The sequence below is a fragment of the Lynx rufus genome, unplaced genomic scaffold (genome assembly GCF_022079265.1).
Source record: "Lynx rufus isolate CCGP_SWC_20201006 ecotype Redwood Valley unplaced genomic scaffold, mLynRuf1.p SCAF_4, whole genome shotgun sequence".
NCBI lineage: Eukaryota > Metazoa > Chordata > Mammalia > Carnivora > Felidae > Lynx > Lynx rufus.
The window spans coordinates 110,746,229-110,768,974 of record NW_025814856.1 but is presented as its reverse complement, the minus strand read 5'-3'; the positions used below and the strand labels follow the sequence as shown (position 1 = coordinate 110,768,974).

Here is a 22,746-nt window from a genome sequence, read left to right as displayed (position 1 = left end):
CTGCCCCTCCCCCACTCAAGTGCACTCGCTCTAGAAGACATTAAGAAAAATTTTTTTAAAACAAAAAACCCAGAAAATCCCCAATGTAAAAAGTACATACTACTATATTTCAAAATCATGAATAGAAAAAAAACAAGACACATCAAAACACAAGGACTGTAGTTAAAGTTGTGCTTAAGGGGGAATTGATAAAGGCTGGAAAAACAGCAAATATACCCAAAGAGGGTAGAAGGAAAGAAGTAATAAGCAGATATAAACGCAGCAGAAAACAAACAAACAATAGGAAAAATCAACAAACCAAAAGTTGGATCCTTGAGAAGATTAGAAACTAATGGCTTTGTAGCAATATTATTTGAGAAGGCACGATTTGCTAATAACAGTGTTTCTTTAAAAGTCAGTACAGATACTACAAAATGAAAAGGAAATACAGCATAAAAGAGAAAAATCATCATCATGTTAATGAATCCAGAAGTATTTAACAAAATTCAGCACCCATCATGATGATAACATTTAGTAAACTAAAGAGAAGGGAAGCTCTTAAATTAAAAACATATATATATATATATATATATATATATACACACACACACATATACACACACACACACATGAATATATATATTATATGTATATATACATGAGTGTACATATACTTAAATAAAAATATATATTTAGTAGCAAAATGTATATAATCTGTATGGATATATGAATATAATGTATATAAATGTACAGAATGTATATGTGTATATATGTATGCATGTAGTATCTAGATATTGTATATGTATGTGTGTATACATACACACACACACGTGTGTGTGTGTGTGTGTGTGTGTATATATATAAAATTTAATAGCAAAAGCACTATCACAACATCATACTTGATGGTAAAATATTAAAAGATTTCCCCCGAGACTGGTAATAAGACAAAAACAAAACCTGATATCATTATTTCTTTCACATTTTACTGAGGGCCTAACCAGTGCAATAAAGGGATTTTAAAAAATGTCTAAAGATTAAAAAAATTATTGCAAATGTTATGTAGTAAATTGTGAAGGACCCAGACACTTATGAGAATAAGTGTATTTCAATAAGTTCACTGAATACAAGCCAGCATTAAAAAATTCAACGATTAGAAACTGGTGTACACATGCATACTATTCTTTTTAATGTTTTATTTTTTTTTTTTTTTGAGCAAAAGAGTGGAAGGGGGAGGACAGACAGAGAATCTCAAGTAGGCTCCATGATGTCAGTACAAGAGCCTGACTTGGGGCTCGATCTCATGAACCATGAGATCATGACCTGAGCTGAAATCAAGAGCTGGATACTTAACCGACTGAGCCACCCAGGCACCACACCATGCACACCATTTAAAAACAGCATCACAAAACATCAAACGACTAGAAATAAAATTAAGAAAAAGATACGTAAGAGTCAGGTAAGAAAAATACAACCCATTATTAAGACAAAGACATAGGTACAGACTCATGTACCCATATGCACATACATGTATTCACCATGTTCAAGGGTTGGAAGAGTCAGTATTGTAAAGACACTGATTATCCCAAAATAAGCTACAGTTTCAATGCTATTCCGTTCAAAATCACAACAGATACTCCGGTGAAAGATGACAACTTATTTCTAAAATACAAAGGATAAAGAAGAGAGGAGACAATGCTAGAGGAGAACAAAAATTCCTCAACTAATATGGAAAGCTGACACACAAATATCAAGATTTATTATAAAGATGTAGTAATAATGTGCTATTGAGGTGAAAACAGACAAGTAGACTAATGGAATCCAGAAACAGAACCACAGACACAATCCCCTGATCAAAATGCAGTGGAGCAGGGAAAAAAAGCAGCCTTGTCAATAAGTGATTCTGATCAACTGGATATACATATAAAGGAAAATATTAATGTTGATCTTACCTCAAGTCACATACAAACAAAACATCAGCTCTCTAGAGCGTAGAAAACATTTCTAATACAAATATCTGACAAAATGCTTATTTACAGAATCTATATGAAACACAAAAACCTCTGCTTGTTTAGAAAACATGTACTAAGCACAGGACTGTTATGCATTTATTTTATTTTATATATGGCACTAGCTTTTCATCTTTCCTTCATACATCAAGAAAAAACCTGGAGTTTTCTTTGGTTATTCTCTTTCTGTAATTCCACCTATTTAGTTGTTCAATAAAGTTTGTCAATTCTGTCTTCTCAATGTCCTTCATTTATGCCTTGTTTCTTTACATATTTTCAGTTTTTACTTCCAGAGAAAATTCTCATAGAATTTATTTTGAGGTTTTCATGTAAGAGGATTTATAAACCAAAGTGTTATTAAAAAAAAAAAGAAATGAAGACATGAAACATTTTGTCTTTGTACTTACGTCAGTGGTCTCTGAGTTGCAATGATATAATCTGGTCTTCCATTTTTATACACTAAGCGTGCATTAGACTGAACCCAGGTCCATCGATTGTCTTTGGTGAGAAGCCTGAATACTATCATGCCACTTTCTCCAGTCTTAATCACTAAAACAAAATCCAAAAATTAATCAAACCTGAAAACAACATTTTAATTCTTTTTAATGCTTGTTTATTTCTGAGAGACAGAGACACAGCAGGAGTGAGGGAAGGGCTGAGAGGCAGGAAGACACAGAATCTGAAGAAAGCTCCAGGCTCTGAGCTGTCAGCACAGAGCCCCACGTGGGGATCGAACTCAAGAACCATAAGATCATGATTTGAGACGAAGTCAGTCGCTTAACTGACTGAGCCACCCAAGTGCCCCTGAAATCAACATTTTAAAGAAAACCTCTGAAACAAAGCCCCTATGACATATTTTTTGGACATATTTCTTTTATCACCAAAGATGATATATGTCTTGATAACTTTTAAACACAATATATTAAAATGTATGGAAACAGTTCTTCAGAGTTGTTTATTTTCTACTTCAGACTAAACATTATTTAAAAAAATTTTTTTCTTAATGTTTATTTTTCAGAGAGAGAGACAGAGCACGAGGTAGGGAGAGGCAGAGAGAGAGTGGGGACACAGAATCTGAAGGAGGCTCCAGGCTCTGAGCTGTCAGCAAAGAGCCCGACATGGGGCTCGAACTCCCAAACCATGAGATCATGGCTTGAGCCGAAGTCAGTCGCTTAACCGACTGAGCCACCCAGACGCCCCAAGACTAAATTTATTGTTTAGTAGATTAAAGGGAAGATTAAATCAGAAAATTCTGGTAATACATCTAACTACAGAGAGGGTACACAATTTGGGGAAAACAAAACGATTAAAATTAATTTCATTTTAAAAAGGGAATGTTTCTACCACTTAGGAATTTATTTAACCATTTTAAAGCATAATCTACATTAGCATAGATTTATAAATTAATGATACCATTTAAAATGCCATTAAAAATTGAGCAAAACATTGGGCAAAATGTTCATTTTCATAGTAATTAAAGTACTAGACTCTTGCATGGTAGGTGTAAGGCAGTTAATAAATTGAGTGTAATTCAGGTTAATCATAATGGTTCAACATCGACTGTAAGTTTATCCAGTTGCTTTAAACTCATTACCTTATGTAAAATTGGAAACATGTACTAGAATATATGCAGTTTTTTTGGACACATTCATAACAAAATACAACTTACTCCGGATATGGTACTCTGCACAATAAAGCATATCAGCAGCATGAATAAATTGATATCCTGATCCTCTCATGCACAACTCTGCTTCAGTGTAGCCTAAAACAAGTCTTCCTCTGTTTAAAAAAAAAAAAAAGGTAAATAAGAAATTAAAATTTAACATAAATGAAATAAACAACCTAATTGATCAGTTATATGCTATTTTCTGCACTGTTTTCCTTGATTCAGAATTTCATATGAGCAGTAGAAAAAACCATATTCATGCAAGTGCTCTCTTTTGTTTATGACTGTTAATATCAGTTTTATTTTCTTCTTCTGAAAAAAAAAACTGTTGAAAATTAGCATGGCTAAAGATGAATCTAACAGAGTAGATTATGTAGGTAAAACAGAATCTTTAATAAAAACCTAGAAAGCATATACTCCATTTCAAGGGGCAAAGCTTTTCACATCTGTCTGCATTCCCATATTAGGGGAAAACCAATTATAGGTTTTGACACAGTATGAATGCTAATATCACAGTCTACCTCATAATTTTCTGGAAGTTACTCAACTTCTAGGGCTAAAAATCAAATAGAGTCTGTGCATTAAAAAATGTAAAACAAACCAACAAATGTCATCAGGATAGTGAATCTTACTAATACAAGCAAATCATCTTTATGACACAGAAACTGTGACAAGTATCGTAAAAAAAAATTACAAGAGGATTTGTGAGCCTGATGAAATTATTTAAAAAGGCTACACTGAAAGAGTATGAAATAACAGCTAATTTAATAAACATTATAATTTACACTACATGTTTTACATACTAAGAGAGATTTGCTACAACAAAATATACATTTAATGAAAGAAAACTGAACAAGTTTTACTTACTTGGCATCACAACCAGTAGGTGTAAAGTCCAATTTGTGTTTGGTTCTAAAGATGAAATTTTTGGTTCGAATTTCAAGTATGGAGGGTGGCTGCAGTGGAGTAGCTATTGCAAACAAAGCCAACTGAGGTGGAAGGATTGACCCATCTTTGCCTTTCTTGTTCTGTCCGTGAAGATACTTTAACCTCCCCTGGAAATTCATTGCCTTTAAAAAACCAAAACCGGCTTATTAAAATTAACCCTTTAAAACTGTTAATTTCCAAAGGCTCAATCATGGCCATTTCCAGTGTTGTTGATAATTCCATAAAAGTTCCTGAGGCTGACTGATGTTACATCCATTCTTTTCTCCACAAGAAGTCCATTATAATTATCCCAAATGGCAATATGAATTAGATGCTAAAGGGGCAGCCCAATAAGGTACTCCTTTTTAACTGTCACAACAAAAATACCCGTATCATCTTCTGAGCTCATAAATGCCCTGTCATTCACACCTAGAGGAGGTAGCTCCTTCCCCCCATGGCATTCAATACATGTTTCCTGAATGAACGAATAATGCTAAAGTCATCAAGTACACATTAATTTTCAAATAGAGATGAGCTATATTCCACAGCTCATGCTCTATTTCATAACTCATGGCGATCTTTCATATACAGATAAAATGCAATTTCATTAAAATGCTAAAATTAATCATAAAATCACATAAAGAATGCAGAACTCAAAGTAACAATAAAGGGTACTTTTAGAAAGAAGATTGAGGAAACAAAGATGATTTAAATGTGAACATGGTCAACTTAGTTGCTTAAAACAGTATTAATCAGGCTGAGGGATGATTCTGACCTCAGTATGATATGGTAGCAGCACAAGGAACCAAAGACCCAATTATGCAAATTCCACCTGAGAAATACATATTAGCTGATCATCAGTACTAGGAAAGCTATCTCAAAGCACAATTCTAACTCTGGGTCAGCAAAATTATCTTCAGAAATAAACACATTAACAAAAATCACTGTTTGCTAATAATGTTTAAGATCTGGTTACTTCAAATTCCTGCTAATTTACAAGAGTAATATGCACTATGCTTTGTACTGTCTTCTGTGCCTAGTGGAGTGCATTTCCTTAAGGACAAAGACAGTATGAATCTGAGCATCCTGCGAAAGCTGCTCCCTGATTATCCTGTTCAGGTGTTCAGAACAACAGCATCTCATACCAGATGACTACTTTGCAATCATGAATATACAACCATTTTTCTTTCTTTTTAAATGTTTTTATTTATTTTTTAGAGAGAGACTGCAAGCAGGGGAGGGGCAGAGAGAGAGCAGTCTGGAGAGAGACACAATCTGGAGCAGGCTCCAGGCTCCAAGCTGTCAGCACAGAGCCCAACACGAGGTTCAAACCCACAAACCATGAGACCATAACCTGAGCCTAAGCCGGACGCTTAACTGATTTACCCAGGTGGCCCTACAACCATTTTTCTATATGGCAGTTACTGTAGCTGTGTAGCAAAGGACATGATAATTTTCTGTTCAGCAGGAATTAAATGCAAAGAGGGTTTAAAGCAGCAGTCTGCTGCTAAATGGCTACTAAGTTCTCTTTTACATAAAAAAGTCCCAGAAATATTTTGCCAAGATACAAAGTCCATGTTATTTCACTCAGTCTTTGTTACTATATCCTAAAAGATCGAGATTTGGAGTTAGGGAAGATACTAGAAATCTGAAAAAACAAAAGTTACTTTCCTTCATGCAATTATTTTATAAAGGAGGTTTTTAAAATCAAACTCAAATCTAACCGAAGAAAATGGTTTCGACATTTATTTCTTACTTTCTGAACTGCAATTGCCAGTATCATACGATTTTGCACCTTACCAGGAAACCAGATGAATTATCCAGGAGACACCTTAGTCGGCACACGAAGCTCCTCTCCATAAAGGAAGAGTTTTCTGGAGGAAGCTGGTCTGGGTTATAACAGACTGCTGGCTGCGGGAGGCCATTAGCTTCTAGAGAAATAATAGCAACACAAATTTACATCCCATTTTGCTGTACAATCAGGTGTTTTGGGGTAGATAAAATTTGTGTTAATTTCTTAACCAGATTCTATTCTGAATACAGAAATGAAGAATCATTTTCAGAAGAGGAGCTAATGAAAAGAAATACACGTACAGAATATCACTTTTACTACACAGAACTTCACCTACTCAGTTTTGTTTTTATTTCTATTGTCAATAATCTTCATATTCTCTAACACTTTTTATCTTCTTAACACCTTCACACATTTCTTTTTTTTTTTTTTTTTTTTTTAATTTTTTTTCAACGTTTTTTATTTATTTTTGGGACAGAGAGAGACAGAGCATGAACGGGGGAGGGGCAGAGAGAGAGGGAGACACACAGCATCGGAAACAGGCTCCAGGCTCCGAGCCATCAGCCCAGAGCCTGACGCGGGGCTCGAACTCCCGGACCGCGAGATCGTGACCTGGCTGAAGTCGGACGCTTAACCGACTGCGCCACCCAGGCGCCCCCTCACACATTTCTAAAAGCATTGATTGAGAAAAGATTTTACCTTTGGATTTTTATTTGGTGCATTTTACAGACAGAACAACTTCTACACACTCCAGGATCAACCTTATACATTCCTTCCAATCTTTCAAAAGTTATTTGTATAAAATATATTACCAAGTATGGTAACACTTCTTTGCTTGAAATTCATCAATGGTGGTCATTTGTCAAAATATTCCTTAGGTCTTCAGTCTGTGACTTGGCTGTGACATCCAACTGCAGACTCCTGTCTTTCCACTTCTTCCCAACCTTAACCAAGGAGTTATATGCCTCCAAAGGTTCTCTGCCTCTTTTCACAGACTTACATTAAAAACTCCCCAACACTATCTTTCGGTAAACATTCTTACCATCAATTCTTTGTCCAGAGTCTGCACACTGCGTAGGGTTTAATGTCCAGTGCAGCTGACGCTGAAATTCAGGTCGATCTTCAGTGTGAATAAGTTCATACACACTCTGGTGTATGACATCAGACTAAAGAAAAAACACACAGGGAAATTTTTTTAAAGCCGTGATTAAAAAAATGTGTCTTACTAAGTTAGTTTCAAAATGTAGCTACATTACGGGGTGATCGTTAATGGTGATGAATGCACATGAATCAGACAGATGATCACAGAGCTGTCCAGTCATCCAAGATAGGAAAAGCTAGAGAGAGGGGAGCACTGTCACTGGTGAGCAAGAGTTCCTTGCCATCACTTCCCTAGCTGAATGCTCTTCAATTATACAAGTGAACTCTTCACTCCTTCATGGCAACACATTAAGTTCTGTGTCTTTTTAGCCACTTCTTGATCTTTTAAATCCTATTTCTTTCACAAACGCTTGTCTGAAAATCCAGTTGTCTTAGACTTTTCTAAGCTTAAGAGTATTAAATTATTTCTTTCACTGTCCTCTAATGACTTTCTTTAATGTTAAATTTTTATTTCCGGTCCACTCTGGAAGAAAAAGGGATTATACCTTTACCAGGTCAGAATCCTTCTTCTACCACTTGACTCTCCACAAGATAGGCTTTGTCGCAGAGCCAGGTTCCGCTGGTTTAGCTATCTAGACTTAAACCTCCTTGTGAACGTAACTAGCATTAAACCATCTCTATGCAGTCCATTACCCGATTACCACAGTTCTTCTCGGAAACACAGACTGTAGCACAGGTTCCCTTAACAAAAAAAGCTTAGAGGCTTCCACTGTGTACTTAACATAGTTTAAACTTCAGTCGGTTTAACAGTGTAGACACTGTTATTCAAGCCAGCAGTCTCAGCATCACCTGTGAGATTGTTTGACATACAAATTCATAGGCCCCACTCTGACGCACTAAATCAGAGTATGTCGGAGTGGGGACCAAAGATTTTAGTTTTGCATCAAGTTCTTCCAGTGAGTCTTAACACATTAGAATTTAAGACCTAGTGATACATAAGAAAAGCTAGCAGTCAAGTGTACTTACAAACTGTTCTCACATCATATCAGATGCTCTTGTCCCTCAAATATGACAAACACCACTCCATTTATGCACCATTTATTCAAGAACATTAAACAAACCAAATACATTCATCTCTTTAAGCACTTCCAGTCTACTGCTTATAGTAGTGCTTCTATCTCTTCTTTCCTGTGCTCCTCCTACACTAAAGTCCACCCTCTGAATCTTATGCTTAAATACCATTTGCATCAGGAAAGCTTCCATTATCAGCATTAAGTCAGAATTAAAGATATAAACCATGATATTTTGCCTGTACCTTTACATATCACCTCATTCATTTCAGAGCTGCCGCATGCCCTCCATAGTATCCATAACTAATTTGATGGCAAATAATCTCCTGTCTGCCCCCCATCCAATGTTTCTAATATATAAGAGATTCCTTAATAAGTGAAAGATGAAACACAATATCCATGAATCTCATAAAACATTTAAGAAAATTATAATGCAGTAAATTATTAATAGTATAGAAATTATTAGCTGCAAAAAGATGATTTTTATTTTATAAGCATATTTTAATTGACATTTTCTATATATAAAGTATCAATTACATCCCTAAAATGTATGATACATAGAGTTAATTTCTAAAAAGATTTTAAATGACTCAAGAAAAAAATATTTACCTGCTGGAACCCTAAGTAATCTTGTATAGTAGAAGAAGCATAAAAGACCAAAGCATCTGTAGTGACAACCAGCACGAAGCCATTCAGAGCCTACAAAGAAAAAGATTAGTAATTAGAAAAAGATTCTAAAATTAGTAATGTGACTAAATAACAATATGGTCACTCATAAATAATGAGGTTGCTTAAGACTGTTACTTTATTGCTGAAAATTTTTCTCTTTTAAATGGCTAAAATCACACCTCATAAACACAGATACACTGTATACTGTGGGATGAGTGGAATCTATTCATACCTTTTGATTTAGGTAAGGAAAAGCTTACAGCTAAATTTAATGCTCAGTCACAGTAACTTCAGTAAAATTGGTTTCGTCTTCCTCATGCTTCAGATATTGCTTTAAATATACTGTATATTTTTACTGTACATGTTTTTTAAATTGTATAAACATGTATTATAATCTATCACATTGCTTTTTAGAGAAAGAAAGTCTGTAAAGATGCTTATTATTTTCTGAAGAGAAATTTGATAGAACATCTTTGCACAGACCATTCACACATTGAAGCAATTTGAAATCTGAATACTCCCAAAGCATTAAAACAATTTAAAAACTTTTATTGGCAATATAATCACATATATGGACTGCACATAAAATACACATAATATACATGTAATACAAATATACACTTTAATTACTAATATATTCAAGTTTAAAGCTGTCATTTTATATAAGACAAATGTCCATCTAATTACTAATATAGTCAAGTTTAAAGCTATCATTTTATATGTGCTATTTCTATTATTTCCATCTATATTATACTTCTTTTTCTTTCAATTTTACCTGCTTTTGGCCAATTTTTATTTTTATTATTCCCTTTGCTCCCCTACTTTCAGCTTAGAAATTTATATTCTTTTCTATTCTTTCAATCATTACTCAAGTCCACTGTTAATATTTCTATACTCTTGGATAAAAGAAAGAGTATTTATTTGGATCACTTTAAACATTTATGGTTATCACATATTTTATCTCTATAAGACTTCACTGTTTCCTGCTTCAGTTCAGCTCAGCAGAGTTCAGTGTGTTCTTTGCTATTTTATCATGGCTAAACCCTTCTGAGACTCTCCTCTTCTTCATGTAAAAGGAGAAATGGTGTGGTTTGGTGAGAACCATACAGTTTGGAGTCAGATTTGAACTGGATTGCTTTCCCAGTCTCTTATTATCTCTGCGGCTTTGGTTATTTATGCCTTCAAATTTTAGTGTCATCATTTGAAAAACAGGCAATTTGGTTAAGAGCCTATTTCATCTTAGCGCCTGGCACAGAGTCGGCACTCAATTAACATAAGGCACCATTACTATAAGGTTGTGGAAATGAGCAAATATTTACATGACCATGCTTTGTGAACTGTTGAGGTATATAATGACAACAATTAGCTAATTCAACACTTAATCAATGATGACAAACTGAAGAGGACAGCTATCAAGTACTGGAACTAGAGAATTACCAAGACATTGCCACTGTGCTTAGAATGCTAGCAAAGTCAGGTAAGTATCTAACTTAATTATTAGATACAGTAGATGAACAGCAGCTGTCTTTCTTTTCACTCTAATTTTTTCATCTTCAAGATTCTTGATCTCTAATATACGCCTGCAAAACTGACTGCAAAGACAATAAACAGCATCTACTATTTAACAGCCACTTTTCTAAACGTTTTTGTTTATTCGTCAACATTCCATTGAGGTAGGTGCCATATTCCAGTATTGCAATCAGGTAAACGAGGTGAACTGCAGAACAACTTGCTGAAGGTCACAGAGCGAAGCTGAGCCAGGAAACAACTAGCCTTGCTCAATGAAGTCTGTCCACGTACCTATCATGGTCTGCCTCCTCTAGGAGTATTGCTCGCCAGCTGTGGCAGGGCTGTTACACTTTTAATCCCAACTGGGCTCTAAAGTTCTTGATTTCAGAGATTATGGCTACAATGCCTGGTGATTTCCCCAGAAGGAATGGGGCTGGCACCCACCAGGAACTTAAATATTTACTCATTAACACCCTACAAATTATTCTTAAATTTCAGTCGGCAGTAATAATAGATATACTGTTTTTGTATTTTTTCCTTCCAAAAATATCTTCTTTTTAGATAGGAGTATCCACTTATCATATGCATTTTATTTTGTAGAGTGTCCTGCTTTCTCAAACAGTGAAACGAATTTAGTACTTTCCAATGAGCTCATTATGCCAGAAGACACAAAGATAATTTAAGTTATAATATCACACTCTCTTAGACGGTGAATTGTCAGAAATAAAAAACCTTTAAAAAGAATATATGCATCCTGATTTTATGTATATCTCAAATGATCTTAAATACTATATGGAAGAAAGTTATTATACGGAAAGAGTCAATAAAAATATGGTAATTACATATTAATGAAAGAAATTATCATTCTTTAGACTTACAAAAATTTGCCCTACCTATCTGAAAGTCATGTTGAGGTTCACTTACTATTTAACGTAAGACAAATAAACTGCAATCAGTAGTGTTAATTATTGTTTCAATGGCTCTTAACTCAACAACAAAGCTGTTGATTATAATCAGCACCACAGTAAATAGCACCAGACAGAACGTGATGAAATAAATGAAAATAAATGTCTGAAATAAATAATGGCTAATGAGAAGATACAAAAAGTCATTTTTTCTTCATTTTTATTCCTGGTAAAACAGTAATAAATTTAAGCTAAGTTTAAAAGTAATTATTTAAAATTTTTGCTAATAAACTATTATGTAACATTTTCTTTATGTATCTCCTTAGTTAAAACCAAAGGAAAAGATTTCTCATTAAAAAGTTTCATGCCAGAGGGTATACTCTACCTCTGGAAACATTCTCTATGTCTGAGGGATAATTGGTTGATAATCACATGTTGAAAGTATAAAGTTAGATGCCTTTATGGCAACTGTATATAATGAAGTATGCCATTTTCACGTGTCTACAAGTTTTTGGTCAGCTATTTCAGAAGAGATAACAGCCAAGCATGATACTAGCAAATCAGATAACGTGTGATGCTTCCAAATGGAAAATCTACTACTGATATGCAATATAATTCATAACAGATGCATTTATTTTAAAGACCTAAATGTTTTCAATTTTCAGATAATTAAAAAAATGAGACTAGTTTTTCATTAGTATTATTTTTATTCTTTGTCGTTGACATAGAATATGTTTACAATTTGCCTAAATATTCTATGAGGGAAAAAAAAAATCATTGGCCCATAATTTAAACAGTTTTACCAAATGTTAAGCATTCCATATGTGATTATTTTAATTTGAAATAAAGGACTTCCTTATTACTTTACTACATAACCCATGGTGTGTGTTTAATCACATGAAGCAACAATTATTAGAATGTTTTCCTATAACCTGAAGGAGTCTTTACGTTTCAAGCTATTATACACATAAACATCCTCAGCCAGGGACAGGTTGAGTACTCATGCTTGAATATATTTAATTTGTTTAACCTAATGGGTGCAAAACTTAATTTTCGTAATTACAAAATTATAATAAAAAATGTTATAAATTGTTGGGTTACACATAAGCATTTTCAGAAAGAATTAAGGGAGCTATCAAAAGTTGTGGCTACTTTCTGTTACAATGGCAAACTAAGTTCTTCACTCGGTTCACCAGGTAGAATTGAAGATGATCACTTAATAGTAATAACATATCAAAGCACACATCCTCATTCTATCTTTTTTTAACAAAATAAATACCTGAGAATTTTAGCTGACAATCAAGCATCCTATCAATTCCAAGAAATAGAGTTTAAAAAAAGAAAATTAAATTAAAATATTTTCACAGATAAATCTAGAAACTAAGTTCTAAAACAAAAATTAGGACTTACAGCTGTTAAGAAAATCTGTAGCGTGTTGATAAGACATACCCCATAGCTAAGAGTTAAGAACATAGTGAAAAATAAAATTCAGGTAAGAACATTTTTGAACTGTTAAGTAAATACAATTAACTGCTTTAATGAAGCTATAGTCCTGAGAAGGTACATATAAATTCGGTGTCTTAAATGAGAACCTTTAAAATAATGGAGGAGTTTTGCTATTTAAAGAAATACAATAGGGAAACTGATAGGTAGACTTCTAATCTACTCGATACCATTACACTTTTTCATATAGTAGCATTATACCACTGTTGCAGTCCCAGTAAACGTGGCATGAAGCACCCTGGGTGAGTTCTAAGTAAACGGGAGTAACTGAAAGACTGATCAATTAGTCTTCCATTTACAATGTTTTTTATTAGGAGAAGCTATATTTACTAAAATTCACCTGTAATAAGAATTCTCCTTCTTGCAGACTCAGGCCTTCTCTGAATTTTGTTCTACAGTTTTCCTGAATTCCATTTCTGTCAGCTGGGGAGGCCTGTAATGCAACTGTGGAGAAAAGGAAAAAGCAACGATAGAGTGAGCGATTTCAAAGGGCTATAATGGAAAAGTCTCTATATACCTAACAAAGACACAATTTGAAATACCGGTGTCTACTGCTACTATAACGACTAACCAAATATTCCTTTGTCAACGAACGGTTTCCAAGTCAATGGACAGATTGCTAAAAATTATTAATTACAAATAAATAATTTATTTAAATTAATAGAAACAACTTCTGATGAGCTCATTATGATTTCTGGCACATAACTTAAGAGTTTTAAAGACCTGCATGGTACCTCTATAACTATGCCTCCCATTTCTCTTTACTCATGAAAATAAATGATTTTCATACTAATATACACTTATCTAAACAGTGAACTAGTAGTGGTGAGGAGAAAGAATCAACCATATGCTTTATTAAGAAATATATTTCCATAAAGTTTAGAATCTTCTTGTCTAACTTTTGGGTAAAAAAGGGATTAGTATTGTTAGCAGAGTCTTGCTAAATTTATAAATCAACTCATGGAGAATTAACATCGTTGTGATTTTGAATCATTCTATCCAAGAACATGCATTTTCTTCCTTTTGTTCATATCTGCATTTTTTTGTCTCACTAGAATATTTTAAAGTTTCCACAAAAAAAGATTTGTACATTTTTATGTTTATTCCTATGTATTCCATCCTGTAAAATGCCTTCCCCTTCCTAACTGCTTGTGGATTATGGATTGAAGGGGAAGTCTGTTGCCATGGTGGGATGCTTACTTCTGGAGGTAGCATGTTATAATGCTCTCTCTCCTCCCCTCCCATCTCTCTTCTTCATAGTGTGTGTGTGTGTGTGTGTGTGTAGCTTGGGAGGCACCACAGCTGAGGGTACTAATAATAGCTGCTATGTTCTTAGAATTTTTCCAAGCACTCTCAAATATTATTTAATAGTAGTATCTGGCAGAATTAAGTTCAAATCTTAGCTTTGCCATTTATTAAAATGTGTAGGGTCTTTGAGCCTCTGTCCTAATATGTGAACTGGTAATCAAAAACAAACAAACAAAAAAACAATTTTGCAGGGTTATTGTGAAGAGTAATGAGAATATATGTGAAGTTCCTGGCATTCAGCAGCTCAATAGTAATTCAATAAATGGTAAATTATTAGCAGTGTTTCCCAGATCCTATAGATTATCTTGTTATAATATGCAACCTTTTAGATACAATTACAATACAGTATTTCCATTTTTCTGATCTATTTTTAACCTTCAATGTCAAATAAGAGAAATCATTAAGTGAAACTGACTTTGACATTCCTTTTAAGACTCATTTCATTAGATTTTTATTGCACCAAAGATAATCTGGCTTGGCAAAAAACAAGATTTACTAATAACCAGATTTTCTCTCCAGTTGAGCAAAGCCTCACATATAAAACATTTTCACGCTGAAGTATATTTTCTGGTAAATCAGTGCATGTGTCACACTGGAATCTTATGCCAAGTTCTTGCTTTTGCAGAACTTGAAACATACCACTTTGAAAGAAGAGGCCAAAAGTTTGGCCTCTGAATGTAACAATTTCAAGAGGCCAAAGAACATATTTCCTTGGGCCAAAAAAATAGGTTGAGGTACATAAATTGATCTAACAGTTAATCAAGACCAAAGGAAATGGTTAACCTTTCTCAATGTAAGTAGAAGAGAAAAAGGCTTTTTCTCCTTTCCTGTTCTGTTGCTGCTTGCTTTCTAACAGTCAAATTTGACTGAGTGCATTAAAACCTCACAATGTCAGGGTTAACTATACTCTCACTTTTCCAAAAGCTCCAGTGCAAGGCACCATTTAAGAGTTACACCAGGGGTGCCTGGGTGGCTCAGTGGGTTGAGCGTCTGACTTCGGCTCAGGTCATGATCTCACCATTTGTGAGTTCAAGCCCCACATCAGGCTCTGTGCTGACAGCTTGGAGCCTGGAGCTTGCTTGGGATTCTGTGTCTCCCTCTCTGTCTCCCTCTCTGTCTGCCCCTCCCCCACTTGTGCTCTGTGTCTCTCTCTCTCTCAAAGGTAAATAAACATTAAAAAAAAAAAAAAAGAGTTACACCAAAAATCAGTAAGATTTACTGTTAACTTCCGAGCGGTGCTAGTGCTGGGTCATAGGGTAGATCTATTATTAATTTTTTGAGGAACCTCCACACTGTTTTCCAGAGTGGCTACACCAGTTTGCATTCTCACCAACATCGCAAGAGGGTTCCCAGCAATAACAGTGCTAGGAATTTACCCAAGAGATACAGGAGTGCTGATGCATAGGGGCACTTGTACCCCAATGTTTATAGCAGCACTTTCAACAACAGCCAAATTATGGAAAGAGCCTGAATGTCCATCAACTGATGAATGGATAAAGAAATTGTGGGTTATATACACAATGGAATACTACGTGGCAATGAAAAAGAATGAAATATGGCCTTTTGTAGCAACGTGGATGGAACTGGAGAGTGTTATGCTAAGTGAAATAAGCCATACAGAGAAAGACAGATACCATATGTTTTCACTCTTATGTGGATCCTGAGAAACTTAACAGAAGACCATGGGGGAGGGGAAGGGAAAAAAAAAAAAAAGTTAGAGAGGGAGGGAGCCAAAATATAAGAGACTGTTAAAAACTGAGAATAAACTGAGGGTTGATGGAGGGTGGGGGAGAGGGGAAAATGGGTGATGGGCATTGAAGAGGGCACCTGTTGGGATGAGCAATGGGTGTTGTATGGAAAGCAATTTGACAATAAATTTCATATTAAAGAAAAAAAGGTTTACTGTTAAAAAGAAAACAACAAAACCAAAACCTACACATTGCAAAAAGCAAAGTATGTAATTATAAAAATGGATAGATATTACTAGTATCAAATTTTAAAATGTCTAAATTATCAGGAATCTCTTAAAATTAATTTTCAATTAAAACAACTGGTGTCAGTTCCAACCAGAGCTACTGGACCACTGACACTATTCAACTCAGAACAAGTTACAATTTGTTTCTGGCTTTGTATTAGGGATATTAGCCGATGTAATTAGAAATCAGACTCTGCCCTTAGCTGGGAAAGGAAGTTATAGAAATAAAGAACTAAGAATGTCAGAAATGATTAAGTAGCAAAATGGGATTTAATTAAAGTTTTACAGGATCTTGGAAGAAAAAAGAAAACAAACCCTTTTTAAACAACAGGGCTTACAATTCTAAATGTTGGAAGGTTTATGTTTAATACGTATAACTGCTTAAGTAGGAAAAGTGACAACTACATATTAGGGAAGGATCACTGGAGAGTTCTTCCAAAGATATTTCTGTTGCTCTTAGGTTTAAGGTTAATAACTAGTTAATAACTAGTTAATAAGGCTAATAAGGATTTAAATAAATACTGTGCAAAGATGAGTCCAGGAAAGATGCATTCCCTTCGCATTCTCGTTTTACAAATATACTAATGTGACTTTTTAGAGATCTTACTTTACATCTGGGCCTCCAGTCCCAAACTATGCCCCTCCATGAAGTTTGTCCTCTGTTTCCTGACCTCATACCTACCACCTCTCCCTCTTAAAACTGCTTGAGCTACTTTAATACTAGTCATTTTCATGTATGCATTTCTCCCCTTGATTAGAAAGCCACAGAAGAGTGAGATGACTTGGGGTACTGGCACCAGTGTACTTCCTACCATTGAAGTGGCCTAAAATAATTTCCTTAGTAACAAGATGTGATACGTAACTGAGCACACACTGTATGCCAAGCAGTTTCCATACACTAGATCTTACCAGTCTTCCAAACAGTATCCTGGGAGATTGGTATTATTTTGTCCTTTCAATGAAACTGAGACTTAGAGAGGTTAGGAAACCGTCTCCAGGTCAGAGGGCTTAAAGCAGTGAAGTCTAGATCAAACCCAGGTAGCCTACTCGTGCAAGCTATTATTAACCACATGCTGGACTCCTCACCTACGCCAACCACCTTTGACCTTTAGTGTCTTCATCTTTAAGTGAGGACAAGGATACTTCTGGAGACAAATTCTTGTTAGGGCTAAAGTAAGATGTGGAGTACCTAAGTAATACCTAGAATCACAATTTACAGCCCAGGATTGAGATAATTGAGATAATGGGCTATATGTTGCATTGATATACCCTCAAATCATTATGAAAATCGACACTGAAAATGCACATCAGGGGGGCACCTAGGTGGTTCAGTCGGTTAAGCATCTGACTCTTGGTTTCAGCTCAGGTCATAATCTCGAGATTTCATGAGTTCAAGCCTCACATCAGGCTCTGCACTGGCAGTATGGAGTCTGCTTAGGATTCTCTCTCTCCTTCTTTCTGCCCCTCCACCACTCATACTGTCTCTCAAAATAAATAAACTTAAAAAAATTTTTTTAATGCACACCAGAGATAACTGAGCATATTTTCATTTCTAAACAGGGAGTATTAATGAATATCATCTATTAGGACTGCTATGATGCCTATACATTATAGATTTGAAAGCACTTCACAATGATGAATTGTTATAAAAGTTATATGAATAATCAGATGCATAGGACACTTACACATTACATCACTGGAATGAAATATACAATATTTCACAGAAACAAAATGTAGCATCTGAAAGTAAGTCACAGCCAATTCTGTTACATGAGAAGCATTTGCTATAATAAACAGACACTTGTTAAAATCCTCCCCATCTGCAAGAATACACTTTCTAAAATATAAAGATGTGACTTTGAACAGTCTGAGGAATATTAAGATTTTATAGCATCAAAATATTTCACCTAATTCTTCATTGATAAGTCACTGAAGCCATTATACAAGAATTTAATCTAATGGATGAATGAATCTAGAGGGTAAATATCATCGGAGCATTATCAAATGGTCATTTAAACAAGTGATTCAAGTCTTAACTCCCACGTGTATTTAACCATATCCATTTCCTATATGACACCTTCCTTCCTTATACATCTAAGCTTGGATTTCCATTTCTCCTATAAACTAAATATTTCCTCTTTGAAAGCATGCTCTGAAGTGTTCAACAGAGAAATTCATGAGGAAGAAATATTGCATATGGTAAATTATATTTTGTAGGCTACTGTATTTGTAATTAAACAGAAAGATGACATGGTAAGTATCTTGCCAGGAAAAAGCATAAGATTTTTAAATCTCTACTTATTGATTTAAATTCAATTTATAATAATTATTATCCCCTTTATTACTTCTGGCAGAAAAAGTTAAATTCCATTTGCACACTGATATAAGCATAAGAGAGAGCAAAGCTATCACTATAAAATTCAACCACATAAACTTCTATAAATTAGGAAGAGTTAAGTAATGCAGTAATTCTTAAATATAAACAAAACATTCCTAGTTTAGTCCAATATGGATAAGTATTTATAAATAATTTCCAAATAATATATTAACTGTACCTAAGGAGAGCTTCTTCTACATACTTTGGGGTAAAAGAAATATTTCAACTCTAAGTTTTTGTTTGTAAATGAAGTGTTCTTCTTTTGAGGGAAAGAAGGAAGAAACTGAAATTCAAGAAAACTATTCTACATGCTGAGTTCCTAGGACACAAAGACTAGGTCTATATAGTTTACACCATACTTTCCCCTATGATATTGACAGATTTTTTTTTCTACCTAGAAATTTCTAATCACCAAAGGCAGAAAAAAGGAAATTCAGGTTTTGAAAATGCAAATGCATGCTTCTATCTTTAAGAATGAATGTAGGTTGCATGACTGGTAGTCTATCTTTTTAGCCAACCTAAAACACATTATTTTAAAGCCAAGTAAGTCCTTAAAAGTTAGACCTATTCCTGCTCTCAATTAAGTGGAAATTGACTAGATGTTATTTAACGTTTCCCCAGTTTTCCATTTAGTGATAATTCTACTGTAACTGTGTTAGGGCCCTGAGGTCATGGAACCAACAAGAGCAGTTAGTTTACCTTTGTAGTGGGGAACGAGTTGCACTGAGCTTTCTACATATTCAAGACTGGAATTCAAACTGCATTCCAAGTAGCAGAATTTAACCAATTAAAGCAGTGATTCTCAAACGTTCATAGACAGTACAATTACTTACAAGGCTACGGCTATTAAAAGACACTGCGGGACCTCACCCTCTAACATTTCTGATTTAGGAGATCTAGGATGGGGCCTTATAGTTTGCGTTGCTAACAAGTTCCCAAGTGATGCTGGGACCAGGTGCCACATTTTGAGAACCAGTGACTCTAGAAATTCACAAACTTTTAAATGTTCTGAATCTCATTCTCTTATTATTTTTTTAAAATTATTATTCCTCTGCTTAAAGAGTGCTTTCATTAATATGAATGTCTTCAGTAAATGACTCAATGCCACTTTTATAAAGATCAAAACAGAAGCACATAATTTAAGACTAAAATATAAAGCAGTAACAAAAAATTCTGTATATATACAAATACAGCAAGTAGCACATAGCCCACAGTGTATTCCTCACCAAAGCAAGCCATATCACTTTTCCCTGAACAAAGTGTCTAGATTTCAGTGTGTGCCACTTCTGAAGAGGAAACAATATGGGGAAATAAATAATTACATATTATGCTTAAACGCTAAAAAGTTTACTAGCAAATTTCTATCTCTAAATCAAAATATAAAATTAACTCAAGAGATTGTCAGAGAATATTAACACCAGGTCTGAAAGGCCTCTACGCATATCCAACAATGACAACAAAATTGCCCATTAAAAGAAGTAAAATATCAGTGTTCTGTAATTAATAATTATAATTTATATAAAATTTTAGTTGTAAAATTTACTTCATACAGCTCATACTTTTAGGATAAATCCACCATAAACTTAGCACATGAGGGAGGCAAACATTCTTATTGTCCATGCTGAGACGATGAAGGCTCTGGGCAACAGTGAGGTTAAAGGTCTTATCTAAGGCCAAAGGCTTAGCCTCTATGTCTCCTGCCTGCCAGTGCTTTTGTTCCGTGACAATCCGCCTCTGCCATCCTAAGATAAAGAGACAGGAGGCTGACTCCATAAGAGAGAGACCAGACGTAATGACACTAGACACAATTAACACTCCAGTTGACAACAATATCTGTAAAAGTGACCATAAGAGGCACGCCACATCATATGAGAAAATTTAAGGCTAGAAGAAAGCAGAATAATTCAATACAATTTTAGGTTAGATTGATTTGAAGTGACTTGCTTGTTTCCCTTCCCAACCTCTACGGCAAGCACCTGAATGGCTTTCTGGCTTCTATGGACAGTCAGGGACCAGAAATGATCTCCTGCAGTAATATAATTTTCTCTCTGGACTCTGATGTCGTTTTAGTTTACACTTTCATGTGCAATTTTCTTTTGAGCCTCTAAGAACTTGAAATAGCAAAAGAAGGTATCTTTTTTTTTTCATGGATATACATCTTCAAATTTACATCCAAGTTAGTTAGTATATAATGCTATAATGATTTCAGGAGTAGAATCCGGGGATTCGTCCCCTACATATAACATCCAGTATCCTCCTTAATGCTCCTCCCATTGAGCCCATCCCACCACCCACAACCTCTCCACCAACCCTCAGTTTGTTCTCTATATTTAAGTTTCTTATGTTTTGTCCCCCTCTGTTTTTATATTATTTTGCTTCCCTTCCCTTATGTTCATCTGTTTTATATCTTAAATTCCGCATATGAGTGAAGTCATGATATTTGTCTTTCTCTGACACTTCTCTAATCTCGCTTAGCATAATACACTCTAGTTCCATCCACCTTGTTGCAAAAGGCAAGATTTCATTCTTTTTGACTGCCAAGTAATACATCCAAATGAAGGCATCTTTAAGCAAAGTCTCACCTCAGCACAGTTTCATACTCCATGTACACACAGATTTGCTCTCCTTCACTGCTCCTTAAAACATCTCATCTCTGGTATTTTTCGTCTTATTCTATATGCTCTCCTCTGGAATATTTTATTCACTTTCACGGTTTAAAATATTATTTCAACTGTATCATAATGGTTCCAAAATCTAAATCACCAGCTATTGAACAAACAAGAATTTGAGCTATGGGGTGCCTGGGTGGCTCAGTCAGTTAAGTGTCTGACTTTGGCTCAGGTCATAACTTCACGGTTGGTGGGTTCGAGCCCTGCATCAGGCTCTGTGCTGACAGCTGGGAGCAGGGAGCCTGGAGCCTGCTTCGGATTCTGTGTCTCCCTCTCTCTCTGCCCCTCCTCCACTCATGTTCTGTGTTTGTCTCTCAAAAATGAATAAACGTTAAAATTTTTTTAAAAAAATCGTTGATCAAAAAGTAGAAAAGCTGTAAAAGCATGATTTCAAAATACGACATAAATATGATTACTAACTAAAAATGATTAATGGTAATGTAACTATATTTCAGGCCTTAAAGCGATTAAATAATGTAACTATATCAGGCCTTAAAGCGATTAATTTTCTACTATACATAAATACAATTTCTAAAACACCACAACAAGATGATGCTGTAGATTTGCATTAACCAGATCACACACACACACAAAAATCAAATTAACACACACAAAAAATATCAAATTAACTACAGACATTTAAAATCTTTATTTGGGGGAAAAAAGGAAAAATTGCAAGTTGGAGGGCTTTAATATTACCCCAATGGGTGTGCCCGGGTGCCTCAGTAGGTTATGCGTCTGACTTCAGCTCAGGTCATGATCTCATGATTTGTGGGTTTGAGCCCCACATCCGGCTCTGTGCTGGCAGCTCGGAGCCTGGAGCCTGCTTCAGATTCTGTGTCTCCCTCTCTCTCTGCCCTTCCCCTGCTCATGTTCTGTCTCTCTCTCTCAAAAATAAAATAAACATTAAAAAATTGTTTTTAATATTACCCCAATGGTAATCTTCCTAAAAAAAAAAAAAAAAAAAAAGCTAAACGCATCAATTTATGACCACCTGGACCTGCTCATGGCCAAGCAATTAAGGATCCTACAGACATATAACGCTAAGTATGATCAAAGAGAAAACCCATTTAAAAAGCAGTAAATTTACAAGAGGAAAAAAAGCAAAACATAATAAAAGATATAGCAAGTTCAGGTTCAGTCTGAATCTTTAATATGCACTTGTTGTCTTTTTTGAAAATACCTATCAAAGCAAATGAATACTCAGTGATGAAAGTATCCTATATAAAATATCATAAAATGTTAAATTTATTCACAGAATCTAATGAATCTTGTAAGTTACAATATCTG

The 22,746-nt window shown here is 34.8% G+C and overlaps 1 protein-coding gene across 1 annotated transcript in view; it reads right to left on the bottom strand.

The window, feature by feature from the left end:
* Positions 1-22,746, bottom strand: part of AHR (aryl hydrocarbon receptor) — a 53,864-nt gene that overhangs the window by 11,526 nt on the left and 19,592 nt on the right. The window contains exons 3-9 of the mRNA XM_047094647.1: positions 13,468-13,571; positions 9,151-9,240; positions 7,413-7,536; positions 6,379-6,509; positions 4,519-4,721; positions 3,655-3,764; positions 2,393-2,534 (exon numbers count right to left, since the gene is read on the bottom strand). Coding sequence (XP_046950603.1) covers positions 2,393-2,534; positions 3,655-3,764; positions 4,519-4,721; positions 6,379-6,509; positions 7,413-7,536; positions 9,151-9,240; positions 13,468-13,571 — 904 coding nt within the window. The remainder of the gene's footprint in view (positions 1-2,392; positions 2,535-3,654; positions 3,765-4,518; positions 4,722-6,378; positions 6,510-7,412; positions 7,537-9,150; positions 9,241-13,467; positions 13,572-22,746) is intronic.